The sequence below is a fragment of the Notamacropus eugenii genome, chromosome 5 (assembly GCF_028372415.1).
Source record: "Notamacropus eugenii isolate mMacEug1 chromosome 5, mMacEug1.pri_v2, whole genome shotgun sequence".
Taxonomy (NCBI): domain Eukaryota; kingdom Metazoa; phylum Chordata; class Mammalia; order Diprotodontia; family Macropodidae; genus Notamacropus; species Notamacropus eugenii.
The window spans coordinates 204,858,925-204,885,572 of NC_092876.1; the positions used below are offsets into that span (position 1 = coordinate 204,858,925).

Genomic DNA, 26,648 nt, shown 5'->3' on the forward strand with positions numbered 1-26,648 from the left:
AAAAAGCACTTAGTACAAAAGACACTGGAAAGCACAGGAATACATGGAGCCTTCCTTAAAATCATAAGTACCGTCTACCTAAGACCATCTGCAAGCATTATATGTAATGGGGATAAGTTAGATGTGTTTCCAATAAGATCAGGGTTCACCCTGTATGTCCATTATTACCACTGTTATTCAGTGTGGTGCTAGAAATGTTAACTTTAGCAATAAGAGAACAAGATGAAATTGAAGGAATTAGAATAGGCAAAGAAGTGAAGTTATCACTCTTTGCAGATAATATGATGATATACTTAGGTGGCCTAGCCATACCAGATCTCAAATTGTATTATAAAGCAGCAATCATTGAAACCACTTGTTACTGGCAAAGAAATAGAGGGGTAGATCAATGGAATAAGTTAGGTAGACAAAACACAGTAATCAAAGATTATAACACTCTACTGTTTGATAAACTCAAGGACTCCAGCTTCTGGGATAAGAATTCACTGTTTGACAAAAACTGCTGGGAAAACAGTGTGATGGACGCTGAGCATAGACTAATGCCTGACACTGTATACCAAAATAAAGTCCAAATGGGTACACAATCTAGGTATAAAGACTGATAAAACAAGCAAACTAGGGGAGCAAGGAATAGTTTATTTGTCAGATTTATGGAGAGTGGAGGAATTCATGACCGAACAAGAGATAGTGAACATTATGAAATGCTGAATGGATAATTTTTATTATTAATTGAAACATTTTTGCACAAACAAAGCCAGTGTAACCAAGATTAGGAGGGAAGCAGAAAATTGGGAAAGAATTTTTACAACTAGTTTCTGTGATAAAGGCCTAATTTCTAAAATATATAGAGAACTGAGACAAATTTACAGTAATACAAGTCATTCTCCAGTTAATAAATGGTCAAAGAATATGAACAGGTGGTTTTCAGAGGAAGAAATTAAAGCTATCTATAGTCATATGAAAAAATGCTCTAAGTCACTAGTGATTAGAGTGATGCAAATCAAAACAACTCTGAGGGGTCCCACATCATACTTGTCAGATTAGCTAACATGACAAAACAGGAATATGATAAATGTTGGAGAAGATAGGGGAGAATTGGAATACTAATTCATTGTGGGTGGAGCTATAAACTGATCCAACCATTCTGAAGAACAGTTTGGAACTATGTCCAAAGGGCTATAAAAATGTGTATATGCCTTGACCCTGCAATCCTGATTCTAGAGCTGTATGCCAGAGACCATAAAAATTGGGAAAAGCCCATGTAGTACAAAAGTACATGTACAAAAATATTTATAGCAGCTCTTTTTGTGGTGGCCAAGAACTGGAAATTGAGGGGATGCCCATCAGTTGGGGAATGGCTGAACAAGTCACAGCTTGTTGTGACTATATGAATGTAATGAAGTACTATTGTGCTATAAGAAATGACGAACAGGTAGACTTCAGAAAAGCCTGAAAAACTTATATGGATGAACTGATGCTGAGTGAAGTGAGCTGCACCAGGAGAACATTACATACAGTAACAGCACAGTGTGTGAGGACTGATTTTGATAGACTTAGCCCTTCCCAGCAATGCAAGACCCTAAAATATTTCCAAAGGACTCATGATGCACATTGCCATCCACATCCAGAGAGAGAATTATGGAGTTGGAACACAGAATGAAACAGGGTATTTTCTCTTTTATTATGTTTTGTTTTTCTCATAGTTTCTCCCATTCTTATAATTCGTCTATGCAACATGACTAATGTGAAAATGTGTTCTAATAGGAATGTATGTGTAGAGCCCTTGTAAGATTGGATGCCTTCTTAGGGAGGGAGTGGGGAGAAAGGGGGAAAAATTTAAAACTTATGGAAGTGAATGTTGAAAACTGAAAACAATAAATATTGGGGGGGTAAGCACTTAGTACAATATCTGTCACATAGTAGATACTATATAAATGCTTATTTCTTCCCCCTCTTCTCCTTTATAAAAATGCCTGATCGTGTATGACTTATAAACACCTCACAGAAATGCAAAAACATTGACATACCAAACATCATTTATTGAACATACTATAGTAAAAGTTCTATTCAATAAAGAACATTTGAAGAAAACATTTAAACTAGAGACAAAATAACTTCATCCTAAAGAATTTATGGAGAGAACAAATCATAGAAACAATATAAAAGTTTTTCAAAGAAAATGATAACAGTGAGACAATTTGCTAAAAGTTTCAGAATACAGTTAAAATTTTACTTAGGGGAAAATTTGTGTCTATATGCTTTCCACAACAAAAGTGAAAGAAAAAAATGAATGGCATGCAATTTTAAAAACTCACCTAGAAATGCAACAAATAAAAACTCATCCAACTTGAAATCAAGTGAGGAATACTGAAGTTCAAAGAAGAGATTAATAAAATTGAAAGTAAAAAATCATTGAATGGATAAATAAATGAAAATGGATAAATAAATAAAACATTATCTGATATGTTATGTAAAAATCATTACAACTAATTTTATTTAAAAAGAGAAGGAAGGGGAAAGTAAGGAAAAAAGCATTTAAATAGGGCTGATGAAATGTGAGACTATGCTTTTACAAATATCTCATTTTACTTATTTGAGGAAACTATTGTTTTTTTTTTTTAATAAAAAATGGTGAAAATTCATAAGAGTAAATAAAACTATTAGAAATTATTTTCCCCAATTATAAGCCAACAAAACTGATAACTTAGATGAAATGGATCAAAACTTATAAAGAAATGTAAAATATTCACATTAGTAGCAGAAGAAAAGCAAAATTAGTAGCAAAAACAGAAACTGAACTTACCACTAAGGAACTTCAGGTCCACGATGAGGAATTGGGATTTCCAAGGGAACATCTAACAACATGACCAGATCAATTCGTAATTGAATTGTGTCTTTCAAAGAACAATTAAAATGCTATTTGGAAGTTAGTGGGACAGTGAATATAGCATTCAATCTAGAGACAGGAGGATCTGAGTTCAAATTTGACCTCAGACCCTTACTAGCCCTATAACCTTTGGCAAGTCATTTAAATTTCTGTTTGCCTCAGTTTTCACAACTGTAAAATGAAGATGATAACAGCCCCTATCTCAAAGGATTGTTATGAGGTTGCCACATGATAATGATTGTACAGAGCTTAGCACAGTGTATGCCACATAGTAAAATCTATATGAATGGCTATTCCCTCCTCCTGCCCTGTTATTCCACATTTTTAATAATTGTAGTATACACACATCTGTCTATGTAAATGCATGTTGTATTTAGTGTTGAATTCAGGATAAAACTTATAAAAAGAAATTGTTAAGAAAAAGATCAAAATAGGAAAAGAAAAATCTAGGTTGGGTTTAAGCACTAGAGAACAAAAAAGGAAAGGGACAGGGGAAGACAGACCATTGGAGGCTTGGACAACTAACTGCATCGAGTCAGTTCTTTTTCTTAGAGTTAGCCCTTCCTAGAATGCAACTGATACTAATGGAGGTATCGGATTTGGAATGAAAAGTATTATGTTTAGAGTTGATTAGAGCATAGACAAATGTTAATGTAACTAAGTATTAACAGGTATACTAAAATTCACCCCAATCTTTAAAACAAAACAGAGCTTTCAAGTAGTAGAAAGTGTTATAGAAATAATTTGCAACTCCATAATTGAAAACTAGATACTAGGCCTGGATTCAAGAGGACCTGAGTTCAGATGTGGCCTCCAACACTAACTGTGTGACCTTGGGCAAGTCACTTAATCCTCTTTGTCTTGGTTCTTCATCTGTAGAAGGAAATGGCAAACTACTCCAGTATCTTTGCTAAGAAAACCCCATAGACAGTATGGTTCATTAGGTCACAAAGAATCAGCAAAGACTGAGTGACTGAACAACAATAATTGAAAAAACTAACAATATAAAACAACAGCAAAATAATGAGTACAGGAAAAAAATTTTAATCTATAAAGTTTAAATGAGGAGAGGATCACTTCCACCTAAGACTAGAAAGACTTCACAAGAAATACCAAGTTGTATACAGTAGATTTGCAGTTTCATATGCAATCATCTTTTTAATATTCTGTGTTATGGAAATGTTTGTTTTACCTTAAAAATAAAAATAAAATAAATAATATATTTTTTTAAATCAAAAAACAAATGAACAAAAACGACTTCACAGAGCTGTAATTTGAATAGAGACTTCAAGGTAGATAGGATTTGGTTAGGGAGTGAAGGAGGGGGCGTAGCACATGGAAAAGTACATAATCTGGTTCTCCTTAAGTAGCAAATAGACTTGTTAAGGTAACAAGCGTTATTAGATTTTGTTGCTTTTGCCCAAAGATAAATTTTACAGAGAACAATTAGGTATTATATATGGGTAACAAACATTAATTTAGATTTTATTGCTTTTGACCAAAGATAAACTTTACGAAGAAAAAAAAACCCCATACATACACCTATGACAGGTTAAGATATTAAGGGTTCCTGAGCATAAAAGCATTTAGTTTTCCATCAAATGAATCTTACCTGATTAATGTTACTTTAACACTTGTTTTGAAAGTACCTTTTACTTGGTATTTTGAAGTAGCTAGTACCAAATGAGGGCAGCTAGGTGGCACAGTGGATAGAATGCTGAATTCAAATCAGGCCGCAGATACTTAATAGTTGTGTGACCCTGGGCAAGTCACCTATCTCTATCTACCTCAGTTTTCTCATCTATAAAGTGAGTGTGAGAAGGAGATGGCAAACACTCTAGTGTCTTTGCCAAGAAAACCCCACATGGGATCATGAAGAGTCCAACATGATTAAAAGCAACTAAACAACAGTTCCAAATGAAATTTAATCTTTTTGAGATAGTAACTTAGTTTCTGAATTATTTTAATTGTTAATTGTAATAATTAACATTTTAATAGTGTTTAAAATTAATTATTAATAACATTAATTAATGATATAATTATAATACACATGTGCCAGCTGGATTATTGTTATTAAAAATAGACTGGTTAGATGTCTGCCTTTGGTAATAGTAGAGTATGTAGCTTGGAAATAGATTGCCATGAAGCATGATTTGAACATAAGAAAAAATTAGATGGATAATTTATAATAATCTACAGTGATAATTTTTAATTAACCTAGTCAACTTGGAAAAATCTGTGTCTGCTATATCTAGCTTATCAGAAGGTTTTAATTGAAGTTCTGCTCAGGCAGCTGGGTAGCCCAATGGATAGATAAATTGCTAGACTCGGAGTCAGAACACATCTTGTTCATATTTGGCTTTAGATACTTACTAGCTATATGACCCTGGGTAAATCACTTAACTTCTCTCTGCCTCATTTTCCTCCTATGTAAAGTGGGAATAATAACAATAAATACCTCCCAGTATTTGTATGAGGATTAAGTGAGATTATATGTGGAAAGGCATTTTACAACTCTTAAATAATTTTGTAAGTGCTATTATTATTGTTATTATCATCATCATTGGTGATGGTGTTAATAGTCATGGTAGTGATGGTGGTATTAGTAGTGATGAAATGATCCAGGTATTCTAAAATAGAATAGCAGTGAAACATAATAAATATACATTGCTTATGCTTACAAAAGCTTTTACATATATCATCTAAATGATATCTAAAGTCCTTTCTAATTCTCATTCCACAGTCAACAAATAGAACCCCATCTAAACTGAATAGGAGACCTTGAAGGCAAGGACTATCTATTTTTGTATCCCTAGAGCCTAAAGTACACGGCATAAGTAATCATGTCTTGCTCATTTATATAGTATGTGTCATATTTTAATACTTTGATGGATCTTCGATCCCATCATTGTGAAGACATCTGACAGTCCAAATCATAGCCCATCCAAGTTTTCTCTTTCTGGGCAACTCACTTTATGTTTCCTTCTATAAAAGTTTCATGGGTTATCTGTTTAAGGTGCTGGGGCCTTCCTGTTTAGTTCTCTTGGTATTGGACTTGATATATCTTTCACCCATCCCTAACTCTTGCTATGTTAGTGGCCATCCTTTTTTTTTTCAAGTCATCCATCTCTCTGAAGACATTCTTTATGCTTCTACTCATATCATTCTTCTTTAACAGTTACCTTTCATTTCCCCTTAGAGTACTGTCAATTTTTATTCTTGATAATTTATGACTTACATAGCTAGCTATAGGGTCACCAGAAGAAGATTGTTTAAAAATAGAACTCATTTCAGGGAGAAGTTTAGGACCATTAAAATTGCTAAATGGAAAATATTGCTACATGGTTTTACTTTTAAGAAACATAAAAAATTTTATTTTTTCTCTTTTTATTATATTAATATATATTTATGGAATTGAACAAGCATTTCTATAACATAGTAAAATAAAAAAGGTGATTGTACCTGAAATTGTAAATCTACTAAGCACAACTTGCTATTCCTTTCAAATATACAACAAAATTATCGTATACATTTCTTTTTTCCCTTGTTTTTTTATATATTTCCCCCATCCCACCATAAAGATGGCTAGCATTAAACACAAATAGGGGTGTGTGTGTGTGTGTGTGTGTGTGTGTGTGTGTGTGTGTGTAAACTTATTTTACATATACTTGTATTAGTTCTTTCTTTGGATGCAGATAGCTTCTTTCTTCATATGACCTTTATGGTTAATTGCAGAAGTCAGAATGACTTATCCACTCAAAGTCATTCTTTAAACAATATTGCTGTTACTGTATACCATGTTCTTTTGATTCTGTTCATTTTGCACTTCATTATTTTATGCAAGTCTCTGCATGTCTTTCTAAGATCAGTGAGTACATCTCTTTGTTTTATACCTTGCTTGCTATTACTAAACAAAATCATAAAATAAAGCTATCTCTTGTTAAAAACCAATTACATCTTTTCTTTTAAACCATAGAATTATGACCTGTTCATTTATTATTGATTACTTTTATGCCCTTGTTTGGGCTGTATGATATCATCATAAAAATATTATCAGATATCATCAAAGACTTCCTGACTTGAGGCTAGTTTTTCCATACACTATACTACATTGTCTTCCCATTTTGCAAACTGAGGAAATCAAAATTTAGACAAGTGATTTGTTGAATCAAGATTTGGAAAAAAGGTTTTCCAGAAGACCTATTAAATAATAGTTATAAGATATTTTTTTGATCTTTTAAAATATATAGCAAAAGGTATTCTAATGAAACATTTATATAAAAATAATGCTAAAATGTCCAAATGTTTGATATAGCAAATAAATTCTGTAGACTATAAAAAGAAAGGCGTCAATATTGATTAAATTTGTCATAAAAATGTTTCATGACAGGTTGATGTGAGCCTTGAAGGGATTGGTAGAATTTGAATAGACCAAGAGGAAGAACAGAAGTCTGAGACATAAATGTTAGATGAGCAAGGGGAAAGTCAGGAGACCACCCTGACAAATGTGAGCAATCACATCGATGCAAACATTTGAAATAAAATTCTAGCAAAAAGACAGTAGCCCTGCGTATAAAAATTCTTTGTGGCTGTTATGATAATAACGATAATAATAGTAATAACTTTCATAGGATGCGTACCATGTTCCAGGCACACACTAAGCACTTTATCATTATTTTTTCATTGGTTCCTCATAGCAGCCATAGGAGGTAGGTGCTATATCATTATCCCGATTTTGCAGACAATTTAACTGAAGCAAATAGAAATTAAGTGAGTTGCAGAGGGTCTCATAGTTAGTAAGTGTCTGAGACTAGATTTGAACCCAGGTCTCCCTGACTCCAAGTCTGGCGCTCTATCTACTTTGCCACCTGGCTGACAGTCAAGGATGGTTCAACTTCATAAAAATAATCAGCTTAAACACATTAAAAACAAAACTTCCTAAGCCAGTTGATTATATCAATAGATGCAGAAAAACCCTTTGACAAGTATAGCATTGATTTATTCTAAGTAAAAGAAATCCACTCATAAGCATAGAAGCACTATTTTGACATGATCAATATGATATATCAGAAATAAAAAACTGGAAGTATTTGTAATAGGGGAAATATTTGACACTTTCCAATAAGTATAGGCCTAAAGTAAAATTGCTCCCATTCCCACTGTTATTTCACTTAGTCTTAGAAATTCTAGCAATAGCAGTAAGTCAAGAAATAAGATAAAGGAATAACCATAGCCAAAAAAGTATAAAATGTCATCCCTATTTACTCATAACCTAGTTTTACTTAGAAAACTCCATTAACTCAGCAGATAATCATACTAAGATAATTGATACCTTTAGTGAAGATACCAAGTAAATCTACAAAATAAACAGCTTTGCTATATTGTGATAAAAAATTAGGAGAAAAATCATAAGATATTCTCATATAAAATAACAAAAAATGCAAAAGGTATCTGAGAGTTGACAGTTGAGATGCAGTAAAAGCTTATGTAAATGCAATTGTGAAAAAAAACAACTTTAAAAAATATAGACAGATAATTGGAGGGATATTTATTGCTTCTGGTTGGATTTCACCAATATAATAAAAATAAGAAACTACCTAAATTTATTCATAGATTAATGCTGCTCAGCTGACAGAAGGATACCATATAGAGATGGAGAATATAATACAATTCTTTTGAATGAATAAAAGGACTAAAATTTCAAGAAAAATATGGGAAAAAAATGGGAGTGAAGGAGGACTGTCACTTCCCAGGCTTCATTTGATTTATGAAGAAATACTCATCAAAACTATTTTAAACAGACCAAAAAATAAGGATCACTACACTGACTACATAAAAGTGCATGAAAAGCAATTGAATTCATTAACCCAGTGTTCATTTACCTGAGAGCATAAATTACTTGTTGAAGAAATACCTATCATATAAAAACTTCTGGAAAACAGTTCAGAGGAAATTAGGTTTTAGACCTATCTGTTATACTTTATACCACAATAAGTTCGAAATAAATCTGTATCCTGAACATTAAAGTTCACAAGATAAAAATAATTAGATGAGAGCCCTTTACATCTCCAGCCAGGGGAAAATTTTTTATTGAACAAGAGATAAAATTGATTACAAAAGATAAAATAGATTATTTCTATTAAATTAAATTGAAAGACTTTTGCACAGAACAAAATCTCTGCTACTAGGATAAGAAGAAAAACTGTCAATTGGAAAAGACATTTTTGCATCAATTTTCTGATAAGTCTGATCTCACAGGATCATAGATAAGTCTGCAACGTACTTCTAGAGAAGTATGATATTCCAAAAGAGTGCAGTTTTGAACTTTAATAAAATAGCTTCAGTAGCTTAAAATTGCAATAAGGCTTTTAGAATATCCTGTTTATTGGGACTTGATTAAATATGTAAAACCAAATATTGTAGGCCTACGCCATCATCAGGTTTACCTGCTAAAAATCCAGAAAGAAAAGTTCTCAACATCGAAGTCCCTGGCACTGTCTGATTCTTTTCAGCATTTGAAATAGATGCTTTATGAATGGAAAAAAAATTAAAGAAACTGCAATGCATCTGATTTGCTACTGTAACCTAAGGCTTGTGGAGCCTTTCCATCTCACTTGTAGCTGAAACCTGTGTCTGTCTCCCACTGCAGTAATGTGAGCCCTTTGTGTGCATGGTTTGTGTTTCTTTGTTATTTCTCCTGGATTTTATGTAGGCTACTGTTCCTCCTACATTGCCTTCTCACCTCTCTCTTTCTTCTAGAATCAGTGTAGGTGTCACTTCTGTTACCTCCTTTGTCCTCCCAAACTTTGAGTCCTCTTTCATTCCCTAGATGTTCTTAGAGTGTTTTGTCTAAGTTTCTCCTTTCCCTCTGTAACACTTTAACTTTTAGTATATTTACCCATGATATTTTCCTAACACTTCCACCTCCATGAAAATTGTTATTTGAGTCCAGAGAACATACCTCTTTCCACATTTGTACCGTGCCAGTGCCCTGGGTGTTACATAATGCTTTATAAGGAGTTGAATTACAAAATTGCTCTTGGATAGCCAAACCTATTTAGGAAAATTACTTGGAAATACTGGTCAGAAAAAGTTAATAGAGGAAAAAGTCATCCATTTCTTTATAGCTTGTGTTAATTATGAAAGGTGTGAAGCAAATATGAAAAAATATCTTTGGCAGCAAATAGGTTATTTGAACCATCAGCATAGACACTGAAATGAGCACATCGGAGATTCACAATAAACATTTATTCATTTATTTCACAGCATTTGAATAATGAATTTAGACAGTAGTTTGATTTTAGACTGTCATTGTGAACATCATGATTACAGTTACTCTAAAAGAGTACTCCGTGATTAGAGTTTTCTTTTATTTGGGAAAATGATGTGTTAAAACTGAATAATTTTATAACCCTTTCTAGATTACTCATGTAATTGCTTTTAAATTGTAAATTAGCATCAGCTTTTTAAATGTTTCTTTATTCATTATTAAGTTCAACTTAAAGTTCATATTTTCTTAATTGTAAAGTTGAAAATATTCTGAAAAATATCAGTTAAATCTGGCTTATAACATTCAATTTTCATAAGACTATAGCTACTTACAAGTATTAACTATATTGATGTTTATATTCCTGCATAATTTATAATTAAGTTATGAATAAAAATAAAAGGATTTGGCTTGATAATTATTATTTATTGTTAAATTTAATGTAATATGTAATGCAGCACATTTTTTTCTCTGAGACTCATGCCAGAGTTTTTAAGGGAATTTGGAAAATTTTGAAAGCTCTTATTCAAGAAATTGGGGTTTGAAATAAGTGTAGAATTAAATATCTCATAAAGGATCTTAATTATTACATTTTCCAGAAACCTTTCTTTTTGGTATTTAGTGGTTTTTTTATTTTTAATATATTTAAATTTTCCCCCACTTACATGTAAAAACAATTTTTCAAAGATTTTTTAAAAAATGTTTTGAGTTCCAAATTCTATTCCTTCTTCCCTCCCATCCCCCATCCTTGAGATGGTAAGCGATCTGATGTAGATTGTACATGTACAATCATGTAAAATATTTCCATATTCGTCATTTTGTATAAGAAGATTCAAATTTTTTTTAAAAAGTGAAAAATAGCATGCTTCAGTCTATAATCAGACAATATTAGTTCTTTTTCTCTGGAGGCAGATAGTATGCTTCATCATTGGTCCTTTGGGATTGTCTTGGAGCATTGTATTGCTGAGAATAACTAAGTCATTCACAGTTGATCATTGTACATTATTGCTGTTACTGTGTGTAACATTCTCCTGGTTCTGCTTCCTTCACTTTGCATCAATTCATGTAAGTCTTTCTAGGTTTTTCTGAAATCATTCTCTGTCATTTCTTACAGCACAATAATATTCTACCCCAATCACATACTACAGCTTGTTTAACCATTCCCCAACTGATAGACATCCCCTCAATTTCAAATTCTTATTTGAATAATATTTTTTGAATGAATATTTTTTTACAAATAGGTTATTTCCTCCTTGTTTTGATGTCTTTGGGATATATGGACCTAGTGGCAGTATTGCTAAGTCAAAGGGTATGTACAGTTTTATAGCCCTTTGGGCATAGTTCCAGATTGCTCTCGAGAATGGTTGGATCAATTCACAACTCCACTATTTGTGCATTAGTGTCCCAGTTTTCCTACGTCCCCTCCAACATTTGTCATTTTCCTTTTTTTTTGTCATATTCACCAATTTAACAGGTGTACCATGGTACCTTAGAGTTGTTTTAATTTACATTTCTCTGATCAATAGTGATTTAGAGCAGGGCTTCTTAAACTTTTTTCACTCCTGACCCCTTTTCCTGTTCATTGAAGTTGTGTGTCCTGAGGACATGTGCAGTGCAAAGTATGGATGCTTTGTGTTCTGGACCAAGGCTGTAGTGAAATTGCATGATGCAACATGGGCAAGTGGTGCCAGAAACACCTCAGATTTATTACGTTTGATTTTGAATTAATTTTTGGTCATTGCACATTCAGGTACAGCCCACAGTTTTAGAAGCACCTAGAGTATTTTGTTCATATGACTACAGATACCTCTGATTTCTTCATCTGAAAAGTGCCTGTTCATATCCTTTGACCATTTATCATTTGGGAAATGACTTGTATTTTTATAAATCAGACTCAGTTCTCCATATATTTGAGAATGAGACCTTTATCAGAGATACTTGTTGCAAAATCTCTCCCCCTCCATGTTCTTCTTTCTTTTTAATTTTGGTTGCATTGGTTTTGTTTTTTTGTGCAAAAACTTTAAATTTTATATAATGAAAATTATGTATTTTACATTTTGTAATGCTCTCTATCTTTTCCTTGGTCTTAATTTCTTCCCTCCTTCATGCTGTCCTAATTTACTTATGGTATCACCCTTTATGTATAAATCATACACCCATTTTGACCTTATCTTGATATATGGTGTGAGATGTTAGTCTGTACCTAGTTTCTGCTGTACTGTTTTCCAGTTTCCCTAGCATTTTTTGTCAAATAATGTGTTTTTGTTCCAAAGCCTTGAATCTTTGTGTTTATCATATACTAGATTGCTCTGGTCATTTACTATAACATAATGTATATCTAATCTATTGCACTGATCTGCCACCCTGTTTCTTGACCAGTACCACATTGTTTTGATAATTACCACTTTATAATGCATTTTGAAAACTGGTATGGCTAGACTACCTTCTGTCACCTCTTTCTTTGATTGATTCCCTTGATTTCCTTGATCTTTTGTTTTTCCAGATGAATTTTGTTATTATTTTTTCTAGCTCTGTAAAATAATTTTTGGTAGTTTGACAAGTGTGGCACTGAATTAATAGATTGTTTTGGTTTGGCCTGCCTGTTAACAATTAATGTTTATCCAGTTGTTTAGATTTGATTTTATTTGTGTGAAAAGTGTTTTATAATTGTGTTCATATAGTTTCTTGGTTTGTCTTGGCAGGTAAACTCCCAGGTGTTTTATATTGTCTAGTTATTTTAAATGGAATTTCTCTTTGTATCTCTTGCTGCTGGATTTTGTTGGCAAAATATAGAAATGCTGATGATTTATATGAGTTTATTTTGTATCCGGCAACTTTCTAAAGTCATTAGTTATTTCAAGTAGTTTTTTTAGTTAATTTTCTAGGATTCTCTAAGTATGCCATCATATCATCTACAAAGAGTGGCAGTTTTGTTTCCTCATTGCCAGTTCTAATTCATTCAATTTCTTTTCATCTCATATAGTTATAGCTAATATTTCTAATACAATATTGAATAGTAGAGGTGGTGATGGGCATCCTTGCTTTGCCCCTGATTTTTGGGGGGAAGGCTTCTAGCTTGTCTCCATTACAGATAATGTTTGTGACCTGTATTAGGTAAATATTATCATTTTGAGGAAAGCTTCCTTTATTCCTGTGTTCTCTAGTGTGTTTTAATAGGAATAAGAGTTGTATTTTGTCAAAGGCTTTTTTTCATCAATTAAGATAGTCATATGATTTTTGTTTGTTTTGTTATTGATATGGTCAGTTATACTGTTGTTTTTTTCTAATATTGAACCAGCCCTGCATTTCTGGTGTAAATTCCACCTGGTTATAGTATGTGTTTCTTGTGGTATATCACTGTAATCTCCTTGCTAGTACAGAAATCTTTTACTTTAGAATACTATATCTATTTTTGTATGAAAAATTAAACACTAAATGCCTTTGTTTAGAAAATAAAGTAACTATTTTAGTCAATCAGTAGACATTTATATAAGTGCCTGCTGTGTGCCAGGCACTGTGCTAAGCACTGGGGATACAGAGGAATGCGAAAGATAGTTGCTGTCCACAAGGGGCTCACAATCTAATGGGGGAGATAATATTCAAACATCTCTACAAACAAAATATATACAGAAATAATAAGAAATAATCAACAGAAGGAAGATACTAGAATTAAGAAGGATTGGGAAAGACATCTTGTAGAAGGCTGTGGAGGTGATATGGGAAAGCGTTTCATGCATGATGACCCATCAGTGAAAATGGCTGGAGTTGGAAAATGGACTATCTTATTTGAGGAACAGAAAGAAAGCCGTTGTTGAAGGAAAAAAGGATAGATAGCAAGAAAAAAATAATATAATAAATGTCTACTATGTGCCAGAGGTTCCTTTGCTAAGTCTTTACAAATATTTCACAACAGATCTGCACGGTAGGGGCCATTTTATAGTTGAGGAAAGTGAGGCAGATAGAAGTTAAGTGATTTATCGAGGGTCACAGAGCTCTTAAAGTCCAAGGCTAGATTTGTAATTAGATCTTCCTGATTCCAGGTCAGCATTCTATCCACTATGCTATTTACCTGCCTAGGAGAATATGTTTTGGGGTATGTAGTATAAAGTGTAAGAAAACTGAAAAGGTAAAGGGAAGCAGGTTGTTTTTGAAGGATTTTGAATGCCAAACAATTTTCTGCTTGATCCTGTAAGTGAGAGCTAGCCACTGTAGTTTAATTAGAAGGAGGGGTGACTTGGCTAGGTATATACTTTAGGAAAATCACTTTGGTAGTTTAATGGAGGATTGAGTGGAATAGAGAGAACTTGTGGCAGGGACACACAACCAACAGGCCAAAACAGTAGTACAGAGAAGAGGACCGGCACTAGGATTGTGGCAATATCCAAGGAGAAAAGGGGATTTTTTTTTTTTTTTTGAGAAATGTTGCAAAGGTAAGATCTATAGGCCACAGCAACAGATTGGATATGGAGAGTGAGTGGGTAGTTAAAGATGATACTTCGGTTGTAAGCCTAGGGAGGATGTCCACCACTGGGAGGAAAGTGATAGCTTCAATAGTAATTAGAGTTTGGAAGGGGAGAAAGGTTTGGGGAAGAAGATAAATGCAGTGTTGGACATTTTAAGTTTAATATGTCTGCAAGACATCCAGTTTGCCATGTCTGAAAGGCATTTGGAGACTGGAGAATGGAGGTCAGGAGAGAGGATAGGGATGACTAAAAGGATTTGAGAATCATTAGCATAATGATTATAATTGACACTACGGGAGCAGATGAAATCACCAAATGAAATAGTATAGGGAGAAAAAAACATGGGACACCTGTGGTCAGTGATCAGGAACTGGATGCAGAGACAGCGAAAGAGACTAAAAATGAATGGCCAAATGAGCGGGACTAGAACCAATAGAGAGTAGTGAAAGAAGAAGTTACCAAAGAGACGGTGGTGTTGGAGGCTAGCAGAGAGGTCAGCATTGACAAGAGGCTGTTAGATCTGCCAGTTAGAAGGTTGTTAGTAACCCCGGGAGAAAGCAGCTAAGTGAAAAGTAGGACCTGCTTATTTTGGTCTTTTACCTCATTAAAAATAAATCTTTTCTTGAAATAAAAAGTTTAGGGTTGTTTTTTTTTTTTTTAAATAGCAGTTTTACACATTTTGGGGAAGATATTTTATATATACTTACCAAGAAAATCCCTATATTAATAGCTAAAAATCTGCTGCTTTGAGCATACATTTCTCCACTGTCTATAGATTTATTTTTAAAGATTACATGACTTTTTTTTCAAAGATTTGAAAACTCCGTGTACTACACATATATTTTCCTTATGAATTACATAATATAGTAACCACATTTTCTTAGTTATAGAACCTTTAATATTCTCCTCATGCAAGTAGGTTCATAAATTGAAAAGTTATTTTGATGTATTGTCATGTCCATATGTAGAACTGATATCCATAACTGTTTCTTTGTTTGTAGGAGTGTTGTAGTGCCTGTGAAGAAGGCTCCTCCTGGTAGTCTGGCTGTTACCACTGTAGGAGCTGCTACTGCTGGAAGTGGGCTGCCTGCAGGCAGTACACCTAATATATTTGCTGCTACTGGAGCTACACCAAAAAGTATGATTAATACAACAGGTATTGTCCTTAAATATTTTTGTGACCCCTCATCTTTTGCTTTCTGTTTTCTTTCTTCCTTTTCTTCTTTTTTGATATTTAAAAATAAACTCCTTGGATAGTTCAGACTCCTTTGACTTTTGTGGGAGTCAAAGTTAATAGAATTAGGGGAAATTTGCTTGCAGTTTCAGAATCCTTTACTTACTATTTTAAAGTCCATACTTACATTTTTTTCCTCCACTCCCCATTTATCTTTCAGAACAATGATTGCCATTTACTTTCAAAGGGAAATCTACATACTGAAAGATATATAGGGTGCAAAAGCAATTAAGAATTTGAACCTTTAAGACAGCATTATGTAAATGGGGAATTATATCAGGAAATTATAGTACACCATTAATCAGCACCCTAGCTTCTTTCACTGATAGAAAATGGTTTTGAGATTATATATCTCTGTCCATGTGGATATATAATTCAGTCATAATGGATGATCTCTGCTAAGTCCCATAAGGAATGCCAATATTCCCTCAAGGTCCCTGGCAATGCACCCAAAGGATATATTCCAGCCTAGATCAAAAATTGATGAAAAGTACGTGTTAATAAAGAATAGATAGCTCTTATTTAGCATTGAATTAATTTGTAATCTGAGATTATGTTGCTGTCCAGGTCATTGGATGCCTTTTCCAAAAGATTCTTTATCACAGAAAATTCCACAACCTGAATTTTTAAAAGCCCTGCTGAAGTTAACTTTTTTTTTTTTAATTTCCAGGAATGTTCCTGTTGATGCTTAGTTCAAATAAATCCTTACCCAAATCTTTGTGATTCCCTTTTAGGTATTTATACAACGCAAGATGATCCCTGCCTTTCCTTCCCTGACTATAGTAGCCTTCTCTTCTCCAAACTGTATAGCCTTAAACTTTTCCATCTATCATCATTACTTAGACCCTTCCCATTTTGATTAATTTTGTGCTTTCTGTATCTTGTTTATCATCTTCCCTTTGAGTCTGACAAACATCCACAACACATTTATGGGACTAGTTATAGGAGAAAGTGCTCATAATTTTATCAGACTTAATTATATCCACAATTTCTCTTTGACGCACCATAAAAGAACAATTTGTCTTTTAGGGTTTATCTACTTTTTAAAGGTTTTTGTTTATTTGTTTTAAACATCTAGCTTCTCTGAAGATTTGATTGAAAGCTTTCTTTCCTCAGCTTCAATTCCTTATCTTTTTTTCCACTCTTTTCACTGTAAAAAAGAGCACATTTTAATGTCATGTACTAAAAATATTTACCCAGTATGGGTCCTTTAAAATAGAAAAAAAATATTAAGAAAAATTATGTATGTATTCCATAATACTGATTTAGTTAACAATTACTTTTATCTGTCATGTTTGTTGAGAGACAGGTCGTAAAACAAATTATTTTTTCCTTTATGGCCCTTACGAAGCACAAATCCTGGTATTTTCCACAAAGTTAGTTTCTGTTTCAAGTAAGAGGTACAGGGGTTGCATTGGAATAAAGATTATAGTTAGATTGTACCCTAAAGATTATCCATTCTAAGACCCTCATTTTACAGATGAAGAAGCTGAGGCACAGAGAGGTTAAGTGACTTGCCCTGTAGGTGGCAGAGTTAGATTTAAACCCAGGGATTTTTGACTTTAAATCCAGCATTTTGTCCACAGTACTTCTCTATCACTTCAGTTACAGTTTTCATAAAATATTTGCTGAAGTTTTAGATATACATATTCTTTAGGAATAAATTGCCTATTTCCTCTCAGCTATAGCCTTTAAAGATACAGTACAAGGCAGTGTTTTTGTTTTTGGAAAATGCTATATGGTTTGTAATAAGAAGGGACACTAGATGTCCCTCAACTCCACTTCTATTTACTATGCCCCTATAATATATCATTAGCAACTGTTCTGAAATAATATTTTGTAATGAAAGGAAATGTATAGTGAGATTATTTCAAAATGTTAGAAAGATTTAATCAAATGCACTATAGCTTAAGCAAGTCCATTCTTAGTATGTTTTTTGGGGGCTGCATTGTAGAACATTTATACCTAGAAATTTAATTCAGAAATTAAAAAAAAACAAATATTTCATAACATAGGAATAAACGTAGGGAAATCTCCTGCTTCAGAATTTGCATTGTTTTGAAAGGTTTTGTTTTATTTTTATCAAACTCATTTTATGCTGAAATTTATTTTCATCTGTTGTCTTTCATTTTATGTTAAAATATATCCCATTTTGTAACATTTGTTTTTACTAGACAGATGTGTAAAATAATTGAATTGTTAGTGCAGCAAATGCTGTTTAAATTTATAAACAGTTACAACACGTATTAATTGTTTTTAAACATTACTGTACTGTTTTGTTTAAAAATGGAGATAATTTTTTTTCAAAACCAGAAAAAGAAAGCCATAAAATTAAGCATTGTTCTGTTAAATCTACAACTAACTTTATTTTTAAGACTGAAAGTAGTATTGTTTTGGAAACAGGTGCAGTGGATTCAGGGTCATCTTCATCCTCCTCCTCCTCTAGTTTTGTGAATGGTGCTACCAGCAAAAACCTTCCAGCTGTACAAACTGTGGCTCCAATGCCAGAGGATTCAGCTGAAAATATGAGGTATGAAAGGCAAAAGCCTCATTTTATAACCATTTACCTAATCTACTTCAATACTTAATCTTAATTCATTTGGTCTCCCATGTTTGCAAATATGGGGCTATATTTGATACTTCCTTCTCTTTATCACCTGGATAAGCTTGGGAAGTCCCATCCCTTTCCAGTGCTCAAACTTTCTCATCTAGAGAATGAGGGGATTGGACTAGATGGCCTCTGAATTTGCCATATATTTCTAGTTATATGATCATCTTTACCCTTACATCTCCTATCTAATAAATTATTAAGTTGATACCGTCTCCAAAACATCTCTGAAATCTCTCCTCCCTCTTCTCTTTTTATACTACCAGTACTCAAGTACAAACATTCATTACAAGTCTGCACTATTATAATAATCTCTTTTCTGGTATTCAAGACCTTTACCATCTATCACCATTCTACTTTGTCATCCTTATTTCCCATTAATTCTCTCTAGAAGCTCTATGTGTCTGATAGTTATTTCCTCAGGACAAGAAATATGTTCTCTTAACTTTGCCCCTTTCTTTGTACTATTCTCAGTGCCTCAGATTCTCTTTTTCCTCCTTTGCCTGCTGAACCTATCCTTGTAATCCCACCTGAAATGCCATCTCCTCTAGGAAACCTTCCCAGTTCCTTCCAGGAAATAACATTGTTGCCCCATAGACATATTATCATCTAAAACTTTGTTTTGTAACTTTTCTTGTATTTGCCATTTAACCTATGTGAAAGCTAACTCTATTTTACATCACTATTAGAGTATAAGTTCCTCAAGAGAACGGAATCATGACTAAGCTGAATGTTGTACCTTATCTGTTAAACTAGCGCAGTGCATTATAAAAAGATGAATGCTAAATGTTTATTGTATGGTTGATTTAAGTTACAAATAACCTTTACACGTGAACTTTCACTTTTAAATTGTTTACTTCTTATAAACATCTTACTATCTATGTACTTCTGTGTTATCTAGAACCCTTTTATTTTGCTTGTCTTTTAGCACTAATGAGCAAATGTAGGAGGAAGTTACCTGCATGAAGGAAAAACAGCAATCTTAGAATATTGATTGAACTCATGGAATATAACGTTTGGTATTACAGTACAAATGTAATATTGTTATTTTATCAGACTACTTAATACCAGGGACACTTTATTTTTAATTTGCTAAATATGTCCTGTAGCATAGTAACCACAGGGCACTAACATAGTTAGTGACGTGGTACCTCTTTCAGGCCCCAACATGGTGGTGAACACTTCTATCCTGTGGGTGTTATACCAGTATGTAGGCACCCTGTTCAGAAAAAGTGTATCTCTCTTAGTTCCCAACATTCCAAATGTCTCACCACTGTCATTCCCCTTTCCTGGGCCTGCCTGTTAAGACTGCCATAGTTCATTTGCACCTGACAGGGCAGACTAATTTCATTCCACCTGCTTGGGGGTTCATACTATACAGGAGACTTGAGGTCAATAACTATATACACACCGGGCTTGGTTTGTACTCTGAGCTCTGCCTCTCCCACTCTTCTCTGTCCACTTCTTTGAGTTTACCCTGGGTGCCAGAATTCTCTGTTACAGCGCTGAAATGAAATAACGTTTCCAAAATCATATTATGTTGTGATGATATCAGTTACATGGTAAAATGTTTAGGCGCTGCTTGTTCCAAAATCATTAAAAAAATAATTTCATAGCGTGACTCCTTAATAATATTAAATTTTCTCTAATGATACAGCAGATATATACACATAGTTCTCATAATCTAGAACAGAAAATTGAACTGAATAAAACTTTCCACACTTAAAGGAAACTTAAGAGTTCTAAAAAAAGCATACCTTTGTTCTGACCTGAAAATATTTTTTTTTTACTTGAGCAGAACTATTCTTTATTTTGATTCCTTTTTATTTATCAAGAAGAATGATCTTTGGACTGGAAATAAATAAAAATATGTAGTAGAATTGAAATCCAAGATAAATAAGATGATGAACAAATTGATCTTAGAGCACTGAACAGTCTTTGAGCCACTGTCAATGATCCCTGAAAGATCATGGAGAATGGAAATAGGTGCTATGGGACCAGTGAAAGAAAAAGGTCCTGATATTCAGTAGAGTGAGGGATTTTTAGACTGCATTGATTTCAGTTCTTGGTGAAAATCTAGCACACGTGACAGAGAGAGAGAGAGAGAGAGAGAGAGAGATAATTAAATAGATTGTTATTGAACATGTAGAGCAGAAAATAATGACCCAAAAGTTTGCAAGGTTTTATTAAGGTCATACCAAATTAATCTCATTTTATTTCTTTCCAAGTAAATGACAATAAGTAATAGGTAAAATTTGTATAGTGTCTTAAGATTTGTGAAGCATTTTATAAATATTATCTCATTTTATCCTCACAACAACCCCTGGGAAGTTAGTACTATTGTTATTAACTTCATTTTACAGATGAGGAAACTGAGACAGAAAGAAGTTGTTAAGTGACTTTTCCAGGTTCACATAGTGACTGGGACAGGATTCAAATTCAGGTCTCACTGATTCCAGAATCAGCGTTCTCTCCAACTAGATTGGTAAATTAATGCAGTGCCATCTTTCAGCAAAGTAATTTACATAGTTCCATACTGTCTTTGATAAGATATCTTTGATAAGATATGTGACCAGATGGTTAGATAGATATGGAAATGGATGAATTATCCACCCCAAAAAAGTGATCATTAATGATTATATGTCAACTTAGAGGGAGGTTTTTAGTGGAATATGCTAGGGAATCTTTTCCTGATCTTGTGTTGCTGAACACTTTTCTCAGAGACTTGAACATGATATTAAATGGCATATTAGTCAAATTTGCCAGTGGTTTCTATCTGGGAAGAACAGCTAACAGACAAAAGTCAAGAGTCTGAAAAGAACTTGACAGGCTAGAGTCTAGATAAGGATAAATGTTAAAAGTTCTGTGCAAGGGTTTAAAAATACATTAGTGTAGGATGGGGGAGGTGTTGCTAGATAATTGTTCATGTGAAAAAGATGGGGAAAATAGAAGTGTTTAGTGAACTGGAAATTCAATATGTGTAAACAATGTGACAAAGCTCCTCACCCCTAAACTAATCTAGATTGCAATACGAGGAGCATAACATCTAGAATGATGCAGGGGAAGAGGAGAAGGGTGTTGTCCTGCTATAATCTGGCTCAGAAAGGCCACATCTGGACCGTGTAGACTTTTACACAGCACATTTTATAGTAAGCTGGAGCATGTCCAGACAATAAGGACTAGGATGGTGAGAAGACTGGGGAATATGTTATATGCAGATTGTATGTATTTAGCCTGACAAAAAGAAGATAGTATTTAAAGAGCTGCTGTATGGAAAAAAAGATTAAATTTATTCCATGTAACCTCAGGGGAAGAGTTAGAAGCAACGCAGTCTGAAGTTAGAGCACCTGGGTTAAATCCTTGCTGTGCTACTTTCTTGTGGGACTTGAGGTAATTCACTTATTCTTTGGGCCTTAATTTCCTTATGGGTAAAATGTAGGGATTGGACTACATGATTTCTAGATTTCCCCCTTTAGCTCCAAATATGAACCTGAGTTGCAGGAGCAAAATTTGGCTCAATGTAAGGAAAAACTCCTCATTGATTAGAGTGCTTATGATGGGAAAGGCTCCATACATACAAAAATATTCATAACAATACTTTTCATAATAGCAAAAATCAGGAAGTCTGTGCATTGATTTGACAGTGATTGAACAAATTGGAATATCTAAATATGATGATATATTATTGCTTTGCTAAGAAACAGAAAGATGTGAAGAATAGAGCAGTTAGGAAATAACTTGTGTGAGTGGATGCAAAGTGAAATAAGCAAAATCAAGATAAATTTATGCAGTTATCACTGTAATACAAAGGAAAACCACAGCAAAAGAATCAGAATTATATTTGATGCAATGACCAGTCTTTTCTCTAGAAGCTTGACAGTGAAACAGTCTTCTAAGAAAGAAACCTCTTCTCTTTCAACAGAAAAATGTTGAATCATAGGTGTGGAATGAAGCAGAATTTGCCAGACGTTACCATTATGTTTGTTTCTTTAGCTTAACTTTGATTTTTGTTACAAGAAAGTATTTAGAGAGTATGCTGTTGTTTGGACATGACACTTTCAAAAAGCATCAATCAAATAATTATATTAAAAAATTAGAGTTGTAGACAAGTGAAATGCACGACCTCTAGTAATAATGGGATCCCACTCCTTACAGGGAGGAGGATGTGCTCAGATTGGAATAACCCCTTGTCAGTAATATGTAGAGAATTCTTGGTTAGGTAGAGATTAGATTAGATGGTGTTTTAGGTACATTCCAGCTCTCAGATTCGTTGATTCTTTGATTCTCTGATTTGACTTTATTCTACATCTTATAAAACCATTGAAATTTTTTCCTGTGTGAAAGAATTCTAATTGCTTGCAGCTTACTAAGCCAACTATTGAAAATATTTCTTGGTCTTCCCAATTTTTTAAAACTTTAGTTTTCAAGTCAACTTACAGCATATTGAACTAGTATAAAGATATGTCTTCATAGGTAGTTCAAAATAGATGACCAAAACTTGTATTGTATTTGCTGTACTTTGGTTTTTAAAATATATTTGCCTTAACCAAGTTTTGGGTAAGGTTTGTATCAAAACAAATTTACAATCACAGAGCACGTACTTCCTGACTATAGGAGAAGTGATTATCTCAGTAAATCATACTCACTTTGTAATTCAGTAACATAAACCATAGATACTGGTAGGAATTTACCATGTGCACACAAATTCACACTTATAAATATGTTCACTCTTGAATACGTGAAAATACACTGATACTTCTATATGTATGCATTTGTATGTTTATATTTTGTAGGCAGCTAGTTGGCACATTGTAAAACTTGGAGTCAGAAAACCTGAGTTTGAATCCTACATCAAACAGCTACTGTGTCTTTGACCATGGTTAAGTCACTTAACTGCTCTGTGTCTCTGTTTCCTTATATGTAAAATGGGGATAATACCTCTTTCCTGTGGATTTTGTGAGGATCAAATGACATAGTATATGTTAAAATGCTTTGTATACTTTAAAGTGCTATATGAATACTAGCTATTTTTATATTATACCTGCATACAAATAAATGAAAATATATTCACCAATATTTACACAATTATACTTAACGTATAAATAACACACATATATAAAAATAAAAGCACCAGCACTCAGATTTTTATAATTCCTGGATGACTTCACACATTGGCAGTTTATACTTCTCGAAATCAAAATATGATCACAATTATCATTACTGTAAATTTTTGTTAAATGATGATGCCTAAATTATATAGTGAAGTAGCATAAACATCAATTTAATATTTCAAATCAATTATAACATTAAATTTGGGTCTATAATTAGCATTTTTAGTTTTAGTTTTTTAGCTATCAAAAAATCACCCAGGACAGAAGAATTTATGATCAAGAGATAGAAAACATTGTAAAATGCAAAATGGATGATTTTGATTATATTAGATTAAAAAGGTTTTGCACAAACAAAGCCAATGCAACCAAGATTAGGAGGGAAGCAGAAACCTGGGGAAAGTATTTTTATAATCAGTGTCTCTGATAAAGGCCTCATTTCTAAAATATTTAGAGAACTGAGTCAACTTTTTATGATGGCAATGAATTGGAAGTTGAGGGGCTGCCCATCAGTTGGGAAATGGCTGAACAAGTTGTGGTGTATGAATGTAATGGAATACTATTGTGCTATAAGGAATGAAGAGTAGGCTGACTTCAGAAAAACCTGGAAAGATTAATGTGAATTGATCCTGAGTGAGGTGAAAAGGACCAAAAGAACATTTTACACAGTTACAGCTCTACTGTGTGATGATTAACTTTGGTAGACTTGGCTACCAAAGTAGACTTGGCTCTTCTCAGCAATGCAAGGTTCTAAGACAACTCCAGAAGGCTCGTGATGGAAAATGCTGTCCACATCCAGAGAAAGAACTATGGAGTCTGAATGCAGATCGAACCATACTATTTGCTCTCTCTTTTTGTTTGCTTGTTTTGTTTCTTCTTTCTCACAGTTCATCCCATTGGTTCTAATTCTTCTTAACGGCATGACTAATATGAAAATATGTTTGACGTGAATGTGTGTGTAAGTCTGTATCAGACTGCATGCCATCTTGGGGAAGGGGAAGAAGAGAGAGGCAGAGAAAATTAAAAACTCAAAAAGTTGTGGAAATGAATGTTGAAAACTAAAAATAAATAAATTAATTTTAAACAAAATCCTTCTCTGTCAGATGGGAAAATTTTCTTTCAGACATATACTCCCTCAAATGTATCTATGATCTGATCTCATCCATTTGAAAATCCTTGCAGACAATTAAGCCTCCCTATACCTCTTGTCTAAGTCCTACTATAAGTTACCTACAGGAGTTCTGTCCACCACGTTGGGTGCATTTCTTCAATTTCCCCTGACATTGTAAGAATACCAGTGGAACACTCTGGCTGTCCTTTCCATCTGTTATCCCTCATTTTTGACATGTGTCTCAGCCACCTTTTTTGTATCATTCATTTCTTTGATGACATTTGAATATGCACACATACACATGCTTACATACATATTTCCACACGTACATTAAGTAAAAAAAAAAATAGCAATTCTCAAACATATTAAAGCTGATAGGCAGTCTATTTAAGTCTAACATTTTCTCGCATTGAAATTAGAGAATTTAAAATTTTCCAGGTTACTTACAGTTGAAATCTTTAAAAAACCCAAAATATTAATTGACATTTCTATAATTATTGCCTTCCACAATATTATTATAAATCAATAATAGACAAAAATAATTAAGCCTTTTTGTTGCTACATCTATTTAACATTAATGGTTAGAAATTTTATTCACTTTTTACGTGTGCTCTTTAAATTTCTGACATCAAGCTTAACGGTTTATGTCTTTATTTTTTTGTGTGTCATTTTGCTGCATAATATTTTGGAAGTCCCACTTAAATTCCAGCCTTGTAATTTTTGTGGAGTTCCATTTGATATATTAATTGGAAATTGAGTTTTTCCTCTTCAGTCTTCTTCTCTTCCCTTAGATCCATTTACATCTAGTTTCCTTCCATTTCTGCAAAACAAGCAATTACTAATTCCCAAACATGTACTCCAGGAAGCTTTTACAGTTATCAGAGGATATCCCCAGAGATGCATTAAATTCAATAAAACCTGGAACATGTTTATTTGGAATTCAGCATACCATATAAAGGCAATAAACTTATGCTTGAACAAAGATGGATAGTATTTAGCTTCCATTTTTTAATTTCCTGGTAACCTCATCAGATTTCTTAGAGCATGCATGACATTTAAAGGTTTTATGTTATTTAGTAAATCCATTCAAAAGACATGAAGGAAAAATAAAAGTCAGATTTTGATTTTAAGTATTGAATTGAACAAAATGAATGCATTTTATTAGCATTTTTGTTGCTGTTTGGTGACTACACCACAAAAGTTATATTACCTTGAAGATGCTGTGTCATAAATTCTGAAATTGTGTTAACACAATACCAGATGTTTAGACAATTAAATTAATCCTGTATAAGTAGTCAGTTCATGGAAGGGGGGGAACAGACTGCCAGGTGATTTTCATTTTATTGCCAAAGCTCCTAGTTGGTCATTTTTATTTTCAAAAGATTAGTATATAGGCTTTTGTATAATCAAGCATTTTAACTTAATTTTTTCCTCTTTATTTGAACATTTCACTTATCCTTTCTATATAATTAGGTTCCTTCATATGTACTGGTGAAATTATAAATCTTTTAGTAGTTATAAAATATAATGATTAAAGCATCATAACATATTTTGTAAGCAAATTTTACATAATTACTTAATAGTAATAACATTTCTCATAGCTCTTTTAGCCATATTATATAAGGGCAGGATATATAAGGTAGCTTGTTCTACTTGTATTAAATTTCATTAGTTGTACCAATTTTTTTCCATTAAAGAAACTAAAAAACTTTAATGTGGTTCAGTGAACAGATTACTTGATTTAGAATCAGAAGATCTGGATTTGAATCCTGATTTTCCTCCTTACCACCTGCTCAAGTATTAATTCACTTAATCTCTCTGGACATCAGTTTTCTCCTCTGTGAAATGAGGAGATTGGAACAGATGACTGTGAAGATCTCTTTCGGCTCTAAACCATATATATTCCTATCATCAGCTTCTCTGTACATAGTCCTTATAACCAGTAGCATATGGTACGAAATCTCCTAGAA

At 33.2% G+C, this 26,648-nt stretch overlaps 1 protein-coding gene across 6 annotated transcripts in view; it reads left to right on the top strand.

The window, feature by feature from the left end:
• Positions 1-26,648, top strand: part of NBEA (neurobeachin) — a 783,989-nt gene that overhangs the window by 298,273 nt on the left and 459,068 nt on the right. For 5 of the 6 annotated variants that reach the window (XM_072611897.1, XM_072611896.1, XM_072611899.1 and 2 more), the window contains 2 exons: positions 15,619-15,773; positions 18,255-18,381. In XM_072611897.1, the coding sequence (XP_072467998.1) occupies positions 15,619-15,773; positions 18,255-18,381 (282 nt within the window). The remainder of the gene's footprint in view (positions 1-15,618; positions 15,774-18,254; positions 18,382-26,648) is intronic. The other variant, XM_072611898.1, reaches the window with a different exon arrangement.